This window comes from Colletotrichum lupini, chromosome 10, assembly GCF_023278565.1.
Source record: "Colletotrichum lupini chromosome 10, complete sequence".
NCBI classification, from domain to species: domain Eukaryota; kingdom Fungi; phylum Ascomycota; class Sordariomycetes; order Glomerellales; family Glomerellaceae; genus Colletotrichum; species Colletotrichum lupini.
This window is the reverse complement of record NC_064673.1, coordinates 1,984,155-2,005,014: the sequence shown is the minus strand read 5'-3', so window position 1 is coordinate 2,005,014 and position 20,860 is coordinate 1,984,155. Positions and strand designations below refer to the sequence as shown.

Genomic DNA, 20,860 nt, shown 5'->3' with positions numbered 1-20,860 from the left:
TCTAAATCTTATATATTTTTTATAGCGATATTATTAGTATTATTATTAACTATTAATTATAGTACTATATAATAAGTAATTATATAAATAGCGTCGCCTTTTTAACGTTACCGTACCCCTAGATTATATACTTAAACTTTTTATATAACTAGGGTATTCTTTTTTTTTTAATTTTACGAACTATTTACGATTTAAATATATAGAGGTTTATATACTTTTCTAGGTTATAAAAAATAAATTAATAAACCTTTTAATTACGAAGAGTATTTATTTTAATAAGATCTAATCCCTTATAAAGCTTTTTAATTAATATAATTATACTTTTTTTATATAGTTTAATTACTAGTTCGAAATTAGCTTTTTTTTTATCATATAAAAGGTATTAATTACTTTATTATTAATAATAAATTACTATATTAGGGCTTATTATTATAATTTTTTATAACGTCTTACTAATAGTATTAATATTTTTTTAGTAATTTCCTTTTTTTTATCGTTTATTAATATTACTATAACGATCTCGTTAAGGATAATTTTTTATACTTCTATTACGAGTTATATAGTTTCCCTTAGCTCTTTTCTTTTTATAAATTAGAAATTACGTTATTAAGATCTATATAATGTAATCTAATTATTATAATTAATACTTTAAAAGGCTAGTTACGATCCTTTATAACTACGTAAAATCGCTCGTTAATAAAAATTAATTTATATAGCCTAGTTTATTATTAAATAATTTCGTATTATACTCGTATATCCGAATTTAGTAATATATTTAAATTACCCCCTATATCGGGCCTATTACGTATAGTAATTACTTTATTAACTTATTTTTTTATATTTATTTTACGTAGTACCCGTATTATTTTTTTAATTACTTAGGCTCGTTAGTTTATATTTAGTAATAATAGCGAGGCTAAGGTCGTTTTTAAATATATTTTAAATATTAATAGTATTAATATAAGCCCGTTAGGCCCTATAATATTATTATAATATTTAAGTGTACTATCTAGAGGCATTCGTTATTAATAAAATCGGGATTTTCTTTTTAATAATTTTAAACGCCCTTTTTAATTATTAGTATACCCTTTTTACTTTTTTAATACTATAATACGCTTTAACGGGTATAACTTTTAGCTATATATTATAAACTATCGTATGTTTTTTAAATTTTACCAATTTAAAACTAGTATTAATATCGGTTTTAATACTATTTAGCGGTCCTTCGTATATATCGATCTATTCCCTTTATAAAGTTACTTATATTATTTTTATTTATAAATCCTAAAAGAATTACCCTATTTAAAAAGATATAGCTACGTTAATTATATATAGGACTAGCTAACTATTTAAATAAAAGATATTAACAACGATTTCTTAATTAAAATTAAGCTTATTACGTAATTTAAATTTAAATTTACATAGGCTCTGCGCATTTATTTAGTATTAATAATATACTTTTATTAACTATTTTAGTACCCCTATTTTGATATTATTATTACTTAATTACTTTAAAAAGTTATATAGCCTTATAACTAACGGGTACCTAAATCTTTAGTATAGTTATCTAAGCTTACTTTCCGTTAAGTAATTAATTAACTTCGTATTATTAATAAGTTTTATAAATATATACCCCTATCGTCGTTTAACTATTTTAAAATACTTATTATGAAAGATTCTATTCCTCGTATTATTAAATATAATACTTAGTTAATTTATATTTTTTAAATATAATAAAAATAAAGTATTAATAAGTAAAATATAAAAAGTTATCGTTTTAAAGTACGTCTTTACTTTTACTATACCTAGGGCAACGATTTTTTTATTTAAGTTAAAACTAATCTTTATAATACCTGTTATTAACGTATTAAGTATTATTAATACGATCTTTTATAATATTTAAAATTACTTTTTTTTTATTAACTATTATAATACCTTAGTATTTAGGATAATTTTATAAAATTTATCTAAGCTATACTTTTTACTTACGTAAAATACTTATACGAGCTTAGTATTTAAATAATCTAAGTAGTATAAATAGGACCCCTCTAGCTACCCCTAGATTTACTTAGTATTATATTCTTTCTTTTTAAATATTAAAAAAAATAACGTCTTCTCCTTAAGTATTAAAAAAATAAGCTTTAGCCCTTTTAAATTCGCCCTTTTAGCTACTTTTATATTCGTTATTTAAGGGACCTTCCCTTATTATTTATAAATAAAAGCCTACTTATTGAGAGCTTTTATTACTATTTATTTATTTAGTTTTATATATCCTTTAGAAACTAACGGGATAAAAAAAAAGTAATTTATATTATTAATTTCGTTATAATCTAATTTATTAATATAGGGGGTAAGATCTTCTTTATTTTCTAAATTTCTTATAAGAGGTAAATACTCTAAGTTACTACTTTAGCTACTATTACTAAGTTCTATACCCTCGGATTTACTTTTATATATAATAAAAAATTAGTTAAATTAATAAGGGCTAGTTTTACTATTTACTACCCTCGATTTTTTATATTATTTATATAATTTAGTATACTCTTTTTCGGAGTAGTTATTTAACTAATATCTATTCTTTTTATAAATATAATATCATTTTTTTTATTACCCTATTTATAAGTTAAATCTCGGCCTATTTAATCAATCCAGGCCTCCTTATTAATAATTACCGTATTTAGCCTTTTTTCTTTTTTTATTATATATTTAATTAACTTAATATTATTAATAAGGGCCGTTATATACTTAGAAATAGGTTTAGTATAGTATTTTTATTTTAATATTAAAACTAGATCTTAGCCTCGAGTAGAGCGTTTTGTAATTTTTAAGTACTTAGTATAGGGTTAGTTTTATTTTTAGTACGTACTAAATTATAATATAAAAATATTTAACTTTCCGCTCGTTAATTCCCTTATTTAACTAGGTTTTTACTAGCTTATTAATTTAATTAATAAGCTCTTTAAAGATCTTTATTTATAATTTACTTTTTATTATCCTAGTTATAAATATATAACAAAATCGCTTATAATTTAAATAAGAGTTCTAAGTTCTTATTATAAGTCTTAAAGCGGCTTTAGATTACGTTAATAATACTAAAAAAGTCGTTTTAATTAAGATTACGTACTACTTTATAATAATAATTAAAAGCTTTATTTATAAGTACGATATTAATTACTAAATAGTATTAATATTTCCTAATCCCGACCTTTTTATAATAATTATAAAATATTATTAGGGTTTTTTATAAGACCTTATACTTCTTTTTAAAGTATAATTTCTTTTTTAAAAAGATCTTTTTAAAATTTATAAATTACTTTATATTTATTATTATATTTTTAATATTTATATACGATCTTTATATCGCTATATATTATTAATAACTTCGGGTCGTTTACCTCTTTTTATATTAACTAATTAATACCGAACTTTATATTAATAATAGTAACGAGCTATAGATCGAAATAAATAAAATCGTTAATTATTATATTTTTAATATTATATTTTATTTTTATATATCCTTTTATAACAATAAATTATTATTAATAATTATAAAGAGGAAATCTGCGTCGTTTACTTTTTTTCTAAATTTATTAAAGCGATTATACGCCCTATTGACTTATACCTAGTTTTATAATACGAATTCCTTTTTTATAATTATTATTATTAAGATTTTATATAGTTCTTATAACTATAACTACGTTAATAATACTCTTTATTTATAAAAGAATTTATTAATTATTTTCGTAATTCCTAGGCTTATACTTACGAACTATTCGTTTAGTTAGTAACTAAGATCGTTTATAATTTTATAAAATAGGAGTTACTCCTATAACCCCTTTTTTTTATAAACCTTAGTTAAATAAATTAATACTATGTTAATTTACTTACTATTTAGCTAATCTACGATTTTATATATTTAAGTCCCTTAATAGTTTAGGTTAATATTTACTTATTTATAAGGGATTAGGATTTTATTTAGGATCGGGTTTTATCTTCTTTTTTTTACCTTAACTCGCTAAGGGTTATACTCTAACTTATACTTATATTAATAATTATTAGCGTATTTAATTTTAATAAAAATATATTTAATCCGCGCGCTGATTATAATAAATCCGTACTTTTACTATTTAACGAATTTATTAGGGTTTAAAAAATTCCTACTTCCTCTTGCCGTTTTATTACTACTCTCGTTTTTATTATTTTTAATAATTATTATTACCCTTTTAAATCGCTAATTATTATACTTACTAAGATCCTCTTTTTTATTTAATATAAAAAAGTAAGTTTTAATAGTTCTTTTTTTAATAGTAATAATAGACGTTTATATTATTATAAAAAGATATAATAATTAGTCTTAGGATCTTTACTAGTTATTAATTTTTATTATTTTATATATTTCTAGCTTTTTAAGCCTCGTACTTTTTATAATTTTCAAATAGCTTCTTTTTTTAACTTACATCTTTTAGGGTAGTATTTTATAAAAATAGTTAAAAATAAATACTAAGCTATTTATAAAGGAGCTATATAAGTTATTAAAAACTATATAGGCCGTTAAGTACGGTTAACGAAGTTAAGCCCTCTTTTTTATAAGATTATAAGCTTTAAGGACTTATCGAAAATACTACTTATTACTCGTACTTAATAGGGCTAAATATTTTAAAAATCTTTTTTTATAGCTTTTTAATACCCTATTTTATATCTTTTAAGTAATTTTTTTTATAGCTTAATTACGGTTAGCTAATCATTACTTATTAGCGATCCCTTTTATTACTTAGTTAATCTTTTAAAATTAATAATCGCGCACTAGGATTTTAATATAAAAAAGAGCTCCTTAGTAGCCCTTTAGAAAATTCTTTTTCTTTTTTTAGAGCCGTATTTTCTTAGCTTTTTTTTAAGTTAATTGTAACTTTAATAAGAGGTTATAAAACTATTTTAAAATAGCTACCTTTTTTTTAAGTTAATTTTTAAGATCTATAACATTTTTAACTTAATATTATTAAAATTTCTAAATCCCCTCTTTTTTTTATTAAACCGTCCCTTATATTATATTCTTAAGTAATACTTAGAGAATAGTTAAGGGGGTTATAAAGAGGTTATTTAAATCGTAAGCTTCGAGGCCGTATTTATAAAATCTTTATAATATTAAGCCTTTTTATATACTATAAATCTCTTAGTTTTATAACTTTTATATAAGTTCTTATTATACTTACTAAGAATATTTGTATTTAAAAATCCCTTTTTTTAATTACGTAATACTCTCTTATATTATATTATTAAGCTCGTCCGTTACGCTAATTAATTAAGTAAGTAGTTATTATATAAATATTTCTTTTTATTAATTTAACTAGTTAATTTTTAATTACGAGCCGGTTATAAAAAAGTTATTTAATAAAAAAGCTACTTAAATTAATAATAAAAAGCTAGTTACTTAAGCTATTTTATTAATTAACGTAGTTCAATATAATAAACGTCAACTTTTTATAAATAATAAAGGGCTACGATTACTTAATTCCGTACGGTATTTAAAAATCGTCTCTTTTTTTATTTATTTTTATAAAATTAATTAATACGAATTTCTTATTTTATATAATATTAAAAAGTCGTTTTTTTATATAGCGAGATACCTTACTAATTTATAATAATAAAATTTAATTACTAATTAGTATTAATATTCTTATTATAAAATAGTTAGTTTAAACTATAAATTAATAAAGAGATTAATTAAACTATATAAATATTTACGTAATAAGTATAAAAAAGAGGTTCTAACCGTAGGTTAGGCTAGTTATAATAATCGTAAATAGGGCCCCTAATTAGCCCCTGCGCAGTTAGTTATATGCCGTGGTTAAATTGGACTTCTAATCCGACAAGATGAATTTCCGAGGCAACTGGATGATGGAGTCTGACATTCAATAGGTCATTGGCGTTGACCTGAGCCCCATTCAGCCTGAGTGGTATGTTGACGTTCTTCAAATCAACTGCGTTAGCATCTTACTTACCATTGGTTTAGGGCGCCTCCGAATTGTGTGTTTGAGGTCGACGACTTAGAAAAGCCATGGACCTGGAACGAGCCCTTTGACTTCATCTACTGCAGAAGCATGGACGGCGCATTCGCGAACAAGGAAAGGATGATTAAGAAGATTTACAAGTAAGACAACCCTTCTTACCCACTGCGCTGGTTCTTGCGCTTTTGCTGAACATCACGCCTGTCTCACGTAGTGGCTTGACTCCGGGAGGTCATCTTGAAGTCGCGGGACTCGAATTACCGCCTGGTTGCGACGATGCTTCAGTTCCCAAGGACTCTGACTTGTGGAAGTGGCACGAGCTGCTACAAGAAGCCGCGACAAAGATCGGACGGCCGCTGGAGAGTCTGGCCCACAACAAGGCGGACCTAGAGAACGCTGGCTTTATCAACATTGTCCGTAAAGACTACAAGCTACCTCTCAACACCTGGCCTGCGGATCCCCATCTAAAAAGTCTCGGAAAGTGGCAATTTGTCAACCTCAATCTCGGTCTCGAGGGGCTGTCCCTTGCTCTTCTGACCCGTGTTTTGGAATGGTCCAGGGAGGAGGTGCTTGCCCTATGTGCAGGCGTTCGGAGAGATCTGAAGGATAAGAGAATGCACGCTTATTGGAAAATGTAAGGTCACGCCTCGCGTTCTGCTGTGGGCTTTTCATGCTAACATTTTCAGTCACGTTGTCTATGCGCAAAAGCCCGAGGATGCCTCTCCTTCTGAGGAGTCGCAGGAGTGATGGGAAATGGCAGTCATTGAAGATAGCACATGAAATTCAAGCTGTTTATGCAATGAGCTTGGAAAAATTCTGCGTCATGTTCTAAGCTACTGAAAAGATTAAATACCTACACGTTCCTTTGACCTCAGTCCTAAAAGTGCATGAGAAGACACCATACTCAGAGTGATCCCACGACAGCTCTATGATCCTACTCGATCAAAGAATGTCGTCAAAATTAAGTAAGTGATACATCCCATCGGTGCCCGGTATCCGGGCAATAGAGAGAACCACACCCGTCCCCGGACAGCGGCCTTGTTGGTAAATCGGCGCGGCGTGCGGCAGGGCCGATACCCACATCCCGGCAGTGGCCGGACGTGTGGAGGCACTATCCGTAGGGTAAACTTAAAGCGGGCTTGGCAACCTTTACCTTAAGCTAAGCCTCGGGTTCGGGTTAGTCGGTGTTACGACAGGGATAAGGAGGCCGTCTGCCGTCCCCGCAAAGCTCTCTATCTGATCCCAACCCCATTCCTGAACTTCCCCTTTTGCACACGAACACTTACGCGTCTCACTGGCTGAAGAGGGCTCGCATTAGCCCCATAAGAGAGAGATCTTTTGCCTCTCTTCCCCATCATGACTGGGGCCGCACAAGATTTTCTAATTGCCAGCCAGCTCAGCCAAGCGCCCCCCAAACGACCTTTCGTCTCTAATTCATTTACCTTTACCTTTTACTCCGTATCCCCGTCTCTATCCGCACCTTATTCTTTGCTCCTCGCTCTGGCCCCGTTCTGACTGATTTCTTGTTCATCTGAGCTCAACTAGTGCCAAGGTACCCGCGTATTACCAACCAAACACACACGCCTACCCACGTGTTCACACGCTCACACAAACATACCCTCGTCTACTGTCATCGTTTGATTGTCGGTGAGACAGTAACACTATTAAAACATACCTTCGGACTTTGCCCCACTTTCTCAAAGGAAAACAATCAACGGGAACGGCAAATAACTACGGGATAATCGAACGCTGGAGCTCATCGCCATCTCGCATACTATTACCACGACATGCCGCCCCGGAAGGGTAGTCCCAAGGTGAAGACGGGATGTCGGACATGCAAGTGGGTTTTGCCTATTCCCCTCAGTGGCTTGCTGGAATCAGATCCTTCCGAACCTTTACCTTTCATTATCCCTCAAATGGCAAAAAGGAAAAAATCTTGCTTGGGAGGCCTTGGCTGACTCTGGGATGATAACCAACTAGAGCTCGAAAGGTCAAGTGCGACGAGACCAAGCCCAAATGCATGCGATGCACATCGAGTGGCCGGCAGTGCGCCGGCTACGAGCCGACGCTCGAACACGGCCTATCGTGGTATCGGCCTCAGCAGCTAACCGCTCACGACCAGCGTGAGGGCAGAGCCTTCCAGTTCTTTTCTCACATGGTCGGGCCCGTCTTGTCGGGTCCGATGGACACGTACTTTTGGACGCACCTAGTTGTACAGTTCAGCCACTTTGAGCCCGCCGTGCGTCATGCCGTCCTGGCCATTAGCTCCCTGTACGAGGATTTCCACGACGGCGCCCGTGTCACGAGACAGAAGCCTGGAAACGATTTCGCGTTGAGTCACTATAGCGCGGCTATCCAGAGAATCAAATCCGCGCAGGATGAGCAGCTCGTGTTGCTGGTGTGTATCCTCTTCATCTGCATCGAGTACCTCCAGGGCGACGTCGAGGCCGCGCTCCGGCACTGCAAGCACGGTATCATGATCCTCAACCGGGTGGGCTGCTCTTCGTGGGCGCACGACTATCTGATGCCGATATTCCGGCGACTGAGCTTTGCCTCGTTCTTTTTAGGAATAAAACCGTCCGCAGACGCTGCGGTACCGGGTCTGTTAGGATTCGAAGTTCCGATACCAGACAAGATCGAGAGTCTGGGGGAAGCACAGAGCGCGATCGACGACTTGATGATCCACGCCATCCGATTTGTATCTGGCGAACCAACAGCCTTCGATCGGCAGGATCTCGAGACGCGGTTAGGCCAGTTCCATGAAAAGCTCACCGAGTTTGACGACTCGTTACCTCAGACAGAATCGGCGGCAAAGGTCGCGATTTGCAGCATGTTGATGAGATTTGAGATGGCCAAGATACAGATAGATACGATTGGTGGCAAGAAGGAGACAAGATTCGACAAGCATGTCGAGGGTTTCCGCAGAACGATAGAGCTGGCAAGGCGAGCGTCACATCTGAGGAAGACGTATCCCGACGACCGTCCGCACGCCAGCTTCACATTCGAGAGCGGTTTCTTATCACCAATGTCTTTCGTATCCAACAAATGTCGAGACCTGAAATTGAGGCTGGAAGCGTTGGAGTTTATGGTTGAGCTCGCCGCGCCGAAAGAAGGCTTTACAGACGTTGGCACCTTGTACAGGATCGGCCGGCGAAGCATCGAGGTCGAACATGGGATATCTTTGATCGACGGCACGATTGAAAAGGATCCAGTCGCGCTCGCGAAGTTCTCCTTCCCTCCTGAAGAGAACAGGATGTTTGCCGCACCAATAGATCACGAGTTGTACGTGATCAAGAATGAGGATGGAACAACTACGTACCGGAGAAATGTGTCATTTTTGAGGAGAGACGCCGAGGGAACGGTCAGTTCCAGGCAGGAGTACATCACGGATCAGATATCGGGAATGGTATCGCAAAATGTACCATGTATGAGGTGTGCAAAGTCTATGTAGCACTACAACGATAACGAATGAGATTCCCCTTTGCCCTTCTTGGCAAGTCTGCATTTACTGGCCCAAAGGAATAAACATGAACAAGGAACTTTTAGACTTGCATGCGTGTCCCGCGTTGGATCTGAGTAGCATCCACCTTCGGCATCCCACATGCCCCCGGGACAGCTCCATAGCCAGATCTGAGTTTATTTGACAGCGTCTCCATATGCGAAGATCGGTCAACGATCCACCAGAAACGTGTTTGTGAGGTTGATTCTAGGTTTTGGGTAATTTTCGGCGTTCGCCTATGGGAAACCCCAGATTCTGTGCTTGTGTTTGTGAGCATGAGTAGCGTACGAATCAACTTACGCGTGAAACACCCCGAGATTTCGGCCGAGCCAAAACTGCCTCGCTCGGAGATCAGGCTTGCGTGGGCTTCACCCTCCTGATGATGAATCAAAGAACTGGAAGGATACCACCTCCCCTTTAGAAACACCCATGATCACCCTCGTGAGACCTTCTAGCTTCAGCAATGTCATCCGCCACCATGGCCTAGCTGCCGAGAGGCTGGTGCCGTAGCTCCAGTCCCAGAGTGGCGATGGGGGTGATCCGAACGCCGCTAAAGCGGCACTTGCGCCGTGCCACACGTTCACATCACCCTCCTCCACGCCTCCGGTCTTGCTCCACTGTGGGGCAAGACCGAGAGGAATAAAAGCCGGGCGATCGCCGGCTCGCTTTTGCTCCACGGCACTCCGGCCAGCGCCCCCCTACCAGAGCGGCCTTTTCGTCCTTTGCACGAGTCCAACGTCGTACTGTTGTTTCGACAGACGCTCAAACTGACGAGATTCCAGGAGCGAACCACTATGGCAGGTCCGGGCAGATGGAAGGGAAGCTCGGCTTTTCCGTATGGCAGAGGGGACAAAGGGGCCCATCTAACAAACAATGGTCATATATCATGAAGAACATTTCCCCATACGAGACCCGACATGTAGTCGAAGTCACGGGCATTCCCAGTTCTGTCTCTCGTTGTGGATAAAAGAGAGAGAATTCGTTACTCACCCAGAACGTTCGTCAACATGCCTTCCCCTATTTGGGCCCTTGCGGCCGCAGTCGCTCCGGCTTTCGTCAACGCCGCAACCCTCGCCGACGTCTGTACGACTGCCCACGCGCAAGAAGCTCTCCCCGCGAGCGGCTTCATCCCCGGCATCACCATCGACGCGTCCTCCGTCGTGACCTCGGTTGTCAGCAACGCCTCCGTCTCCTCCGAGTGGTATCCCTCTGCCACCATCGAGTACTGCAACGTCACCTTCGCCTACTCCCACGACGGCCTCACCGGCGACAAGGTTCACGTAACATACTGGGTGCCCTCTCCCGACGCCTTCCAGAACCGCTATGTCTTGACTGGCGGTGGTGGCCTGGCCATCAACTCTGGAAGCCAGTATATCCCCACGGGTATCATCGTGGGCGCCGTGTCTGGCATCACAGATGGTGGCTTTGGGGACTTCAACACGCAGTGGGACGCTGTCTTCCTCGCGGCAAATGGTACTGTCAACTGGCAGTCCGTCTATATGTTTGGGTACCAGGCACACAATGAGCTGGCTACGCTGAGCAAGGAGTTCACCAAGAAGTTCTACAGTGTTGCCGCCGACCAGAAGATCTATTCTTACTACCAAGGCTGCTCGGAGGGAGGCCGTGAGGGGTGGAGTCAGGCACAGCGGTTCGCAGACCAGTTTGACGGTCTTGCCATTGGTGCGCCTGCTTTCAGATGTAAGTAACATTTCTAACGTTGTCTTTTCTTCCTATGGTACTGACAATCGCCTAAGACGGACAGCAGCAGGTCAACCATTTGACGGCCAACGTCATGGAGCAAACCCGAAACTACTTCCCTCCTAGCTGCGAACTCGAAAAGATCCTCAACATGACCATCGCTGCCTGCGATCCCCTCGATGGCAAGACCGACGGCGTCATCGCCCGCTCCGACCTCTGCAAGAACACATTCGACTTCAACACCACCATCGGACAAGCCTACTCCTGTCCCGCTAAAGCCGCTAGCACCGGCCCCGGCTTCCCTACCCCGGCAAGCCCGGCACAGAACGGTACCGTCACCACCGAGGCCGCGACTTTGGTCAAGGACTACTACGACGGCCTCCACGACTCCACGGGCAAGCGCGTCTACCTCAACTACCAACCCGGTTCAGCATTCTCCGACGCGACGGCCTCCTTTGACGAGGCAACGCAGACCTGGGGCCTGAGCATCTCCGGCCTCGGCGGCGAATGGGTCGCCCGATACCTCCAGCTCCGCGACACCAGCGACCTCGGTACCCTGGCTAACGTTACCGCCGATACTCTTCGTGACTGGATGCTCTACGGCATGAACAAGTACGCCGACTCGCTGCAGACGACGCACCCGGACCTCAGCGGAATCCAGTCCGCTGGTGGCAAGATCCTGCACATCCACGGCGAGCAGGACGATTCCATCCCCGCCGCCTCGTCGGTCCACTATTACGAGTCTGTGCGGAGCATCATGTTCCCGGGTCAGGGCTTCAACGAGAGCGGTGCAGCCATGGACGAGTTTTACAGGCTGTACCTTGTTCCTGGCGGCGCCCACTGCGGTGCCAACTCGAACCAGCCTGGTGGCGGATGGCCTCAGACGACGCTGCAGACTGTGATCGAGTGGGTTGAGAAGGATGCTGCCCCGGCGACGTTGAACAACACGGGTGTTGGCATCGACACGCTCTGCCGCTGGCCCATGCGGCCTTTGTGGTCTAACGATGGGGCTTCCTTCGATTGTGTTTACGACCAGGCTTCTATTGACAGCTGGATGTACACTTTCGATGCCTTCAAGATGCCCGTCTACTGATTAGCCGCAGACCCGAGGAAGTAGAGATACATTTGTACAAGGCTTCTGAACTATTCGTGTACATATTTGTTTTGCAGTAACTAGTACAAAGCCGATTAATCTTCATGTCTAAGTAGTGTCGTCAAGGCAGACGTTCCCAATCCAGACTTGAGTTCCTCCAATTGCTGAATGTGGATGGCATGATCCATGAGAGAAAAGTCAAACCCATTATCCTGGATAATCTCCCGGCAATGATCGATGCTAGATCTTGTCCGGTGAAATGAGCCGGTGGGCAGCCGCTCACAATATGGTGAACTGTAAACATTCATCGCCCCCAATATTACCATTCCTTTCTTCCACCTTATACTTTTCTGCCAACGTCAATCTTCTGTTTTCGCGTCCGGTTTTTTTAGTGCATCCTTGCAGACAGTTTAAGGGGCATAGCTCTCAGGAACGTAATGCTCGAGACTACCCGAATCTAGTCGGCCTTGCGAACGGTGGCACTCGTCGCCTCCAAAGCCTCAAGCTTTGTCGACGCGACCCAACAAGCTTTTTCGGACTGAACAAGTCGCGTGTCTTGCAAATGACAGACTCAGTTTAGATAGAGATCTACGGTCCCCGCAAAGATCGGACCGCATCGACTACTTTGGCTCAGTAAACAGCTATGACGGCACCAAATTTAAGTTATCCTAGCTTGAGGAACGTAAGGAGAAAGCCCCTGTAATGTGAATGGCGGCACAGGAAAGGCTGTGTGCACTGGTACCGATCCCACGGTAGCGTGCCTGGGCTTGAATAGCACCGCTGGCCTCATTATCATGAGCCTCAGTCTATGGCGTGCGATATAGGACGTGCCTATGTAGGTCGTATACCGCGATATCAGTGGGAACACAGTCTAGCACAGACCTTGTTTCGGCAAGTGAAGCTTTTGGGAAAACTTTAGCGAATAAATCAGCGTCTGTACTCCCGAAGATCGTCGGCGATCTCGAAAGAACTGATGACATCCTAGATCAGGTCCTAGGAAGATCCCTGCACTAGCCCTCGACAATCGCAGGTTCTCCGTTCATCTGAAAGAGCTTCCAGAAGAGAGATGAAACGTTAGAGAACGTAGGGTAGCAATAGCTTTGACTTCAATCGGTCATTCCTAATCATGTTGACATGATTGTCTGCAAATGTTTCGAGAGACTCTAGATTAGCCCTCTGCCCATTTACTTCGTCTCCATCACGGTTGCTTGCTGCCCGTCGCTATTTTGAACCTCTTGTCACTGCTCATAGGGGAATATTTCATTATCATTTCATATTTTTACAAAAAGCCTCACAAAGGGAATATGACTCAAGCCCTCCCACCGTCCTTGGTCGTCTCTTCCACAATAGACCACTTCGTCTCAATCGTAATCGCCTGCGCATTCCGGGGCAGCCTTTGCGTCGACTCCGTCTCCGAAATATCATCCTCGTCCGTCCCATTCGACCGCCTCCTCAACTCCCCCCTCCCGATCACCGTCGTCGTAAAGTGCACATCATTCTTGCCGTACATCGTCTCGAGCGGAATTCCGTTCGTCAAGTCCTCCACCAGGTGCTCGTGTTTGCACGATTGGCTATTGCCGCCCAGCCGCGACACGTACTCGTCCGTCTCGAAGCGGCGGTGCTTCCAAAAGGCCCAGAGCGGGAGCAGCATCGGCAGGGAGTTGCAGAGGATGGTGAGGTTCGTTTCAAGGACCGTAAGGAAGGTCGCGGCGGGCATGTTGCGGACGACTTGTTCTAAACTGTAGACATCGATCATGATGCGGAGCCTGACGATGGAGGCGATGATGGCACTAGATCGGAAAATGTTAGACAACGACGCTCGTTCATTCAAAACAACGCTTTATCGATCCGCCGCTGTTGATGGAGGGGAACCACAACTCACATGAGATTCAACAAGAACACACCACTCAGCCCCCACCGCGTCGACACGCTGACCTTCTTCAAGCTCCAAATCGTGTAAAGCGGGACCAACATGATGACAGTGTTGGTGATGCAATTGAACAGCCCTGTCGAAAGGATGCTTGCCTCGTGCTCGCGGCAAATGTCCTTATTCGTCGCGTGCCATTTGCCGTTGGTGATGTGGCAGACCAGCAGAGTCTGAAGGATGTTACCGATGCCCCAGAGAATGACGATGAGGAAGGTCATTTTGGTCGCCAAGCGCATAGGCGGGCTCGTGAAGACGCGGAGGTAGAAGAAGAGAACGCTGAGCTTCGTCGTTAGGCTGACGAAGCCAAAGATGGTATCTGAAGGGAGGAAGAGCTACGATTTGCCGTCATGATTAGCAACCGATGAGATCCGAGTAGCCCCCATAATCTCACAGCGAGTTATGAGATCGAGTTGATAGGGAAACTCACAGAATCCAAAAACGTCCAGTTCGCCTCGACCTGCGAAAGCTCATATCCAAGACCGGCGGACGTCCCTGTAGCCAAGTTTTAGCAACATATTCTCCAGACAACCCATCTTTGAGCCTCCACGGCACAGTTTTGTAGGATGCTCACAAAGTCCTTGTATCACCAACAAAGCAATCCCCTGAGGAACAGCCAACAACGTAAAGTAGTCATCCCAGCCCAGCCTAGATCCCGCCAGCACACGAGAGACGACCCGAAGCGCAACCACCAACACTGTCACGAAAGCCACCACCGAGTTGGCAATAAGATACGCCGAAGCCTGAGGCACAATAGGCATCTTGGTGTACTGCATGTGGGGAGAATTCTCTCCGTCGTCGTTCGGGATGCCGAAAGGGTGCGATCGCGTCGGTTTGGCCTGAGAGGCTTTTCCTGGTGACTTTGGCGGAGTGCACCGTGCCGGGGGTGGGAAGAGAAAACGAAAAGAAACAGAAGAATTCCGAGAGATTGGGAGGGGCAGAGGAAAAGAGGAATACAGGCCATGTTTAAACTCGAGATACTGCTCCTCGCTTCACTTTGCTTAACCCACTCTATCGCTTTCTCTCTTTCGCTCGCTCTTGCAACAAGCAATGCAAACAGGGATAAGGTCACATTGAGTTTCAACGCATGGGAAAACGCGCCTACGATTCTCGCTCGAAAGGGCAATGACTCGCACTGGGGCGTTATTGTTCCCCCCTCCTCCCCTGATCTCGCTTCCCTCGGGCTATATAGTGGGCACCTGACTGTGCTGACTCGGAAGGGTGGACTGAAAGACAAGAAAAAGACTAGACATATCGTTGAGACCTGCCCAAAGAATCAGTAGAGAAACCCACGATGCTAGGAACGCAATAGCCCGCACATCCACATCCCGACTTGAGGCGGCTTTCCCATTCGCCTCGCTTTCTGAGCCTTGACTCCTTGCGCCCTCTCCTGGCCTAGCGTCGTCCGGGGCCCTTCGCTAATACCGACAATGTCCATACCTAGACTTGTTACTCCACGCTAGACTCTTCAACACAGAATCACATAAATCCTCCTTTCCCCCCTTGTTCGTCACATACCTTACCCGGGGGACGCCATCGCTTTGCAAGTTTGCTCCTAGTGAAGTTGCATCTGTCAAGGTCGCTTAGGTCTTGGTACAGCCGCCCCCTGGCTCGGAGACCTATGCGGCATACCGGGATAGTTTAAGAATTTATGGCTTTCAGCGCGGCACTTGATTGCTGCGCATCCAACCCCAATGGAGGCGAGCTGCGGGATGTGGTGGATCTTCCCCGATGTCACACGTGGGCGCAAAGTTGCACTCGGAACTCTTCGGCCATTAAGCGTCGAGAGGAGCACGGAGTTATGTATAGTTGGAAAGAATATGCAACCTGTTATCAGGTTGTTGAAGGAGTTGCTTTTCAGACTTCTTTGCTAAATATGTGATAAGTACGTAATCCTCATGGGCAAAAGTCGAAAACTCGGGCAAGTACACTGCGGATCGTGAGTCAAGCATCGGGAAGCGGCAAGTCGATCAACAGCAATTACCAAAGACTCAAGCACTTACCTGAATGTGGACATCACCGAGCATCAATGAAAAAGCACATGAATGGTTCGATGCCTGAGCGCTGAGCTGAGCCCGGCTCTCTGGTCTCCATTCCCAAAGAACAAATTCAATCCAATTGCGGATACCATTTCCAACGTCAAAAAGCAACCCCCACCTAGACCCTTGCAACTAGCGCGCTAGTTGGTTGCAGAATAGAATGGCTGCGCTATTAAGGTTAATTACGTCTATGAACCTAGGGGCTTCGGGCGGGTCTGGCTTTCGTCAACAGGAACGCTACGGATAGCAGCGTTCGCTGGCCTTGCCTAAACGGATGGTTAGTGCCGGGGATGGGTCGACGTCAACGTCCTGTCTTGGGAGTTGCTATCCGGACATGGCGATAAGGTTAAGAGAACGCTTTCACGGTTGCGAGACGAGAACTTGGCGCGAAAGTCGCGTCTAGCATGAAGTTATAACCCCCATGTCGCGTTCAATCAAGGTGTTCCCAGTCAAAGCACCTAGCATCCACGGAACGAGGAGTTTCTCAACTCTGCCTGATCAAGACTCGAAGTAAGTAAATAGTACAACTTGAACTTTAGTCTAGAATCATGGAATCCATTTACAGTTGGTTGACAATATTCAGCCTCAAAGACCAGTAATTCATTCCTTTTGTGGTACGTTAACGCAGTGCTCAAATACGAGCTGTTTGCAACTTGAACAATAGAGCTTTCATATTCCATCATTTCAAGGGTCTGGGTCTTTGGTAAACCATATTGTCGCTCATTGTCTCCGAGTATCCAACAACAATGATCTTTGAGATAGTGGTTGAAAGGAGCTAAAAGCGTCAGGGCGTGTGGACGGAAAAACAACAATGAAATCAAAAGCAGCAAATCGAGAGCTCTCCTAAAAGCAAGTCACAAGAGTACGATCTTATATCTATCGATCTACATTCCGCCGTCTTAGACTAGTTTGAACTCATCAAAGTCGTCAACTCACACTGCTCACTGCAGTCTACGACTAACCATTCAGGCAAGGTAAGTGACTCACCCCCAGCACATAACTAATATCCTCTCTAGACACCACCACCCAATCCATTCCCACAGCCTCCAAGCTCAACTATGTCCTCCCCATCCCCATCCATAACCTACCCCCCTCGAGGCGTAACAGCCTATACTTCAACCTCCGGTCCCATCCACGCTCCCAACCTCGAAGCCCTCGACCTCCTCCGCGCCCGCCCAGACTACGAATCCTGCATGCCGACCCTAAGCTCCCCCGAACTCGCAACAGACTGGGACGCCCACTACCTCCTCCCCAACCCCTACCAGAACCCACCCACCCTCGACTCCGTGACGAACCCCCTCCGCGTCTCCCATGCCGAGATCGACGCAACGTGGGACCCGTATAAACTAGCCGCCATGATCACACGATCCCACCAGGACATGAATATCCTCGACCATACTATCGTCGAGGTGCAGAGAGAAAAGTACGACGTGGACCGCATCCTCGACGACGCGGAGCGCAAGAGGAATGGAGGACGGTACCCAGACTCTTGGACGAGTTACTCTTCGTTTTCCGGACGTGGGTGGAACAGCGATGACTATCGTCGACGTCGAGCAGCAATGTGCAACGAAGACATCACGCCCTCCCGGCAGTCCAGGGCCAACTCAGGATGGGACGTATATAAACTCCGCGAGGTCTTTTCAAGTCTCCAGACTGATGTCGGAACCAAGGTAGGTCGACTTGCTAACGTGGAGACAGAGTTGCGTCGCAAAGTGCTTCAACTTAACAGACTTCTGTAAGAGGCATCGAGTGTGCTGAGTTTAGAGCAGGTTTGTTCTCTACCGGAGAAACATGGGAACTAACCTTTGAAGTTTGAGAGCAGGGGCAGCGACCCAGTTACGTTGGAGGAACGTCACCTTCAAGCGCAGAATCGGGGACGGCGGAGGTGCTTAGGTAGGGAAGCACAAGTAGAGAAGAATTTGATTTTACCAGACTTTCTGTCTGAGACAGAGGCTGGCCTCATACGCCTTATTAATGGCTAACCATGGTATCTATGTGCCCTGAGCAAAATGTGGTATCATAATCTCGTGACCTGTGCAAAGTAACTCCGTGAGCTTTTCCCTCCGATGAATCATGATCCCTGTTCATATCCCGAATACCATGTGTAACGGTGCCTCGCCATGTTGCTCTCCTTCATTAGACATGCTCGGGCCCCTCATTCCAAATAACGCCACCAAATGCCGCCTACTCAACTGAGTCGAACGTGTACTTTAGTCCTCTTGAATATCCTCCTCGTTGTCCGTCTCGAGGAGGTCCAAGAGACTAGGGTGCGGTTCGCCACAACACGGGCAGATGCCAAGCTCGTCATCGTCGCCCATCATATCCTCAATGTCCTCCATGGGGTAGCCACTGCTGCGGCAGAACTCGGTCCACTGGCGGTCATCACCATCCCCGTCGCGGCTCTTGGGCACCCTCTTCCAGATCGTCAAGTCCCGACGGCTAGGCGCGGACTTGGGATGGCCTGTCTCACGGGGCGCAGGAGGCATGATGGGCTCCTTAGGATGATAGTGGCCTTCATCAGTTTCATTTCCAGGGTCAGAGTCGGAATCACCGTCGTCTTCCCGCTTTGCCTTTATTGTCTTCCAGGCCCGAACAACACGCGCGCAGCTCGAGATGCCCGGCAGAGGCTTCAGGGAGTTTTTGACTTGAACAAACGAGGGCAAGCCAGCAAGAAAGAGGCCCTCGTCGCGCAGAAGCCCAGTAAGCTCTGCGGTGGCCTTGCTGCCAGCATCGTCAATCGGAAGACCGGTGACCTGCAACTCATTCAGAGAACAACCGAGCTCGTGTGATGCCACGTCGTGCAGGTCGCTGCTAGGCATAGGCAGAAAGTCGTCGATAAAGTTCACCAAGTCAATCCTAAGCGACTCAAGGCCAGGAAGCAGCTTGGGACGGACTAGCTTTTTGTCATGCTTGGGATCGAAGGGAGGACGGAGGGCACGCAGGAAATCCGTCACTTGAGCCCACGTGTAGCAGCGGAAGCCGCCACGGGCATAGGTTCGCTCACTGACGCGAGGAATCGTCCGCAGTGTGATGTCGCTCTTCAGAGACGGGTGGTAGGATCGCTCAAGCTTGTGCTTTCGCTTCTTGTCGTCATAAAACTGGGCGACGATGCGGAAGTTGACATGCTTGATGTCCTTTCGGAATCCAAAGTCCAGCTCGGCAAAGTTTCTGACGGCATGTTCATTCGTGAAAGTGAAAGTGTTGTGGCTCCAGAACATACGGCTGCCTTCGTCGTGCATCGCCTTGCATGTCGCCAAGAAGTGGATGGCGATTTGATTACCGCGGCTTTTCTCCTGTGCTGTGAGGTTGTCCGGCGTGAGTTTCGTCAAGGGGTCGATAATCGTGTCCTTCGAGGTCATCGAGTACTTGAGAATGCGCAGGAGGACCTCTGTTGGAAGGTACGGAAAGGAGCGAGTTCTTGAAGAGGGGTCTTGTTTCCGCCTGGCACCTGCTTGGAGGTTCTGGTAGTTGGCGGATACGGGTGACCAAGAGATGCCGTTTTCTCGGAGCAGTTTCTTCAGCTTCGCATTCTCCTCAGCGAGAGCCTGATTCGATGACCTGAGAGGCTGATTGTAGTAGGCTTCGGCCTGATCCTCGACATCACGGCACTCCCATGGCATGATCTCCTGACTATGGATTAGCGTGCAACAAAAGTAAAGCAGAAAACAGATAGACCCACGAATTCTCGGTTTGCCATGGCGATGGATTGGGCTGCAGAGTCCGGCGAGGTTGCGAATTAGGAGGGTTCCTCGGCCTCGTGGCAGGTATGAATGGGTCTCGGTCTGTCGAGGTGGAATGCGGGCGCGGATGAGGGACTCGAAAATTTGATCCGCCGATTTGGAGTTCGGCAATTTTTTGTTGCTGGACGAGAAGTGGATGGGGGTTGAATTTGCAAGTTCCGGCCAGAGCGTTGTTCAAGGCTCAAAGAGACAACGCCACTGATTAGGTAGGTTGAACCTTGACGTTGGTGACGCAGGGTACAACAGTTGGTCGGAGTGAGTACGGAGAACAGCGAGTGACCTTGCGATGCGACTCGCGACTGGAGAAAGAATCAAAAGTGAAACGAAGGTTTGAAGGGGAAAAAAAAAGAGATAGATGTGGTTCGGGCGTTCGTCTTGACGTTATGATGGAGTGGAAATAAAAGTCAGCCAAGCCAACAATCGGATGTCGGTCGGGTGAACAAATTGGCGGTAAGATGAGAGAGGAAGAAATTCCTCAGTGGCCGAGTCGTAGGTAACAAGTCGGCAGTGACGGATGACGATGCCCGAATGAGGGAGCCCTGGCCGTGGTCGGTTCGGGCTATCGAGTCGTTGAAGAGGTTAATCACTAGCGTATCCGTAGAAAGGTGACAAGAGCTCGCAGCTGAGTCGGGTCGGAATTGGCTTGTCGGTTTTTCGCGCCGTCTGCTGGCCCGCCTGTTCTATTGTGATTCAGGGTCAGCGAGGGTGAAGGCAGACTGAAGTAAATCAATCTAAGCGGACCTGACGTGGTTCATCAGTGGGGATTGAACTCTGGGCGTAGATGAAGGAAGGAAAAGAAGGGGCGGTGGAGGGTTGATGTTGAAGGGAGCAATCACGAGGGAAAAAAAAAGGTTCCAGAGAT

At 43.8% G+C, this 20,860-nt stretch overlaps 7 protein-coding genes across 7 annotated transcripts; 4 read left to right on the top strand and 3 right to left on the bottom strand.

Moving 5' to 3' along the window:
- Positions 1–5,916: 5,916 nt before the first annotated feature.
- Positions 5,917–6,752, top strand: CLUP02_17761 (TAM domain methyltransferase; the record flags this gene model as incomplete). The annotated part of the gene is made up of 4 exons (XM_049296665.1): positions 5,917–5,954; positions 6,011–6,148; positions 6,220–6,639; positions 6,692–6,752. Coding segments are annotated over 4 exons (657 nt in total), but the record flags the coding sequence as incomplete, so codon positions are not given.
- A 1,040-nt stretch (positions 6,753–7,792) lies between these two features.
- On the top strand, positions 7,793–9,456 carry CLUP02_17760 (uncharacterized protein; the record flags this gene model as incomplete). Its single annotated transcript, XM_049296664.1, has 2 exons — positions 7,793–7,845; positions 7,986–9,456. The coding sequence occupies 2 exons, from the start codon at positions 7,793–7,795 to the stop codon at positions 9,454–9,456; spliced, it is 1,524 nt and encodes a 507-aa protein (XP_049137888.1).
- Positions 9,457–9,547: 91 nt separating this feature from the next.
- Positions 9,548–10,443, bottom strand: CLUP02_17759 (uncharacterized protein; the record flags this gene model as incomplete). The annotated part of the gene is made up of 5 exons (XM_049296663.1): positions 9,548–9,759; positions 9,805–9,880; positions 9,942–10,121; positions 10,187–10,296; positions 10,377–10,443. The coding sequence occupies 5 exons, from the start codon at positions 10,441–10,443 to the stop codon at positions 9,548–9,550; spliced, it is 645 nt and encodes a 214-aa protein (XP_049137887.1).
- Positions 10,444–10,511: 68 nt separating this feature from the next.
- CLUP02_17758 (tannase) lies at positions 10,512–12,295 on the top strand (the record flags this gene model as incomplete). Its single annotated transcript, XM_049296662.1, has 2 exons — positions 10,512–11,202; positions 11,259–12,295. The coding sequence occupies 2 exons, from the start codon at positions 10,512–10,514 to the stop codon at positions 12,293–12,295; spliced, it is 1,728 nt and encodes a 575-aa protein (XP_049137886.1).
- Positions 12,296–13,604: 1,309 nt separating this feature from the next.
- On the bottom strand, positions 13,605–14,995 carry CLUP02_17757 (uncharacterized protein; the record flags this gene model as incomplete). The annotated part of the gene is made up of 4 exons (XM_049296661.1): positions 13,605–14,085; positions 14,178–14,554; positions 14,650–14,714; positions 14,794–14,995. The coding sequence occupies 4 exons, from the start codon at positions 14,993–14,995 to the stop codon at positions 13,605–13,607; spliced, it is 1,125 nt and encodes a 374-aa protein (XP_049137885.1).
- A 2,321-nt stretch (positions 14,996–17,316) lies between these two features.
- CLUP02_17756 (uncharacterized protein) lies at positions 17,317–17,997 on the top strand (the record flags this gene model as incomplete). Its single annotated transcript, XM_049296660.1, has 1 exon — positions 17,317–17,997. The coding sequence occupies one exon, from the start codon at positions 17,317–17,319 to the stop codon at positions 17,995–17,997; it is 681 nt and encodes a 226-aa protein (XP_049137884.1).
- Positions 17,998–18,468: 471 nt separating this feature from the next.
- CLUP02_17755 (uncharacterized protein) lies at positions 18,469–19,878 on the bottom strand (the record flags this gene model as incomplete). Its single annotated transcript, XM_049296659.1, has 1 exon — positions 18,469–19,878. One exon carries the CDS (start codon positions 19,876–19,878, stop codon positions 18,469–18,471), a length of 1,410 nt encoding a protein of 469 aa, XP_049137883.1.
- Positions 19,879–20,860: the final 982 nt, after the last annotated feature.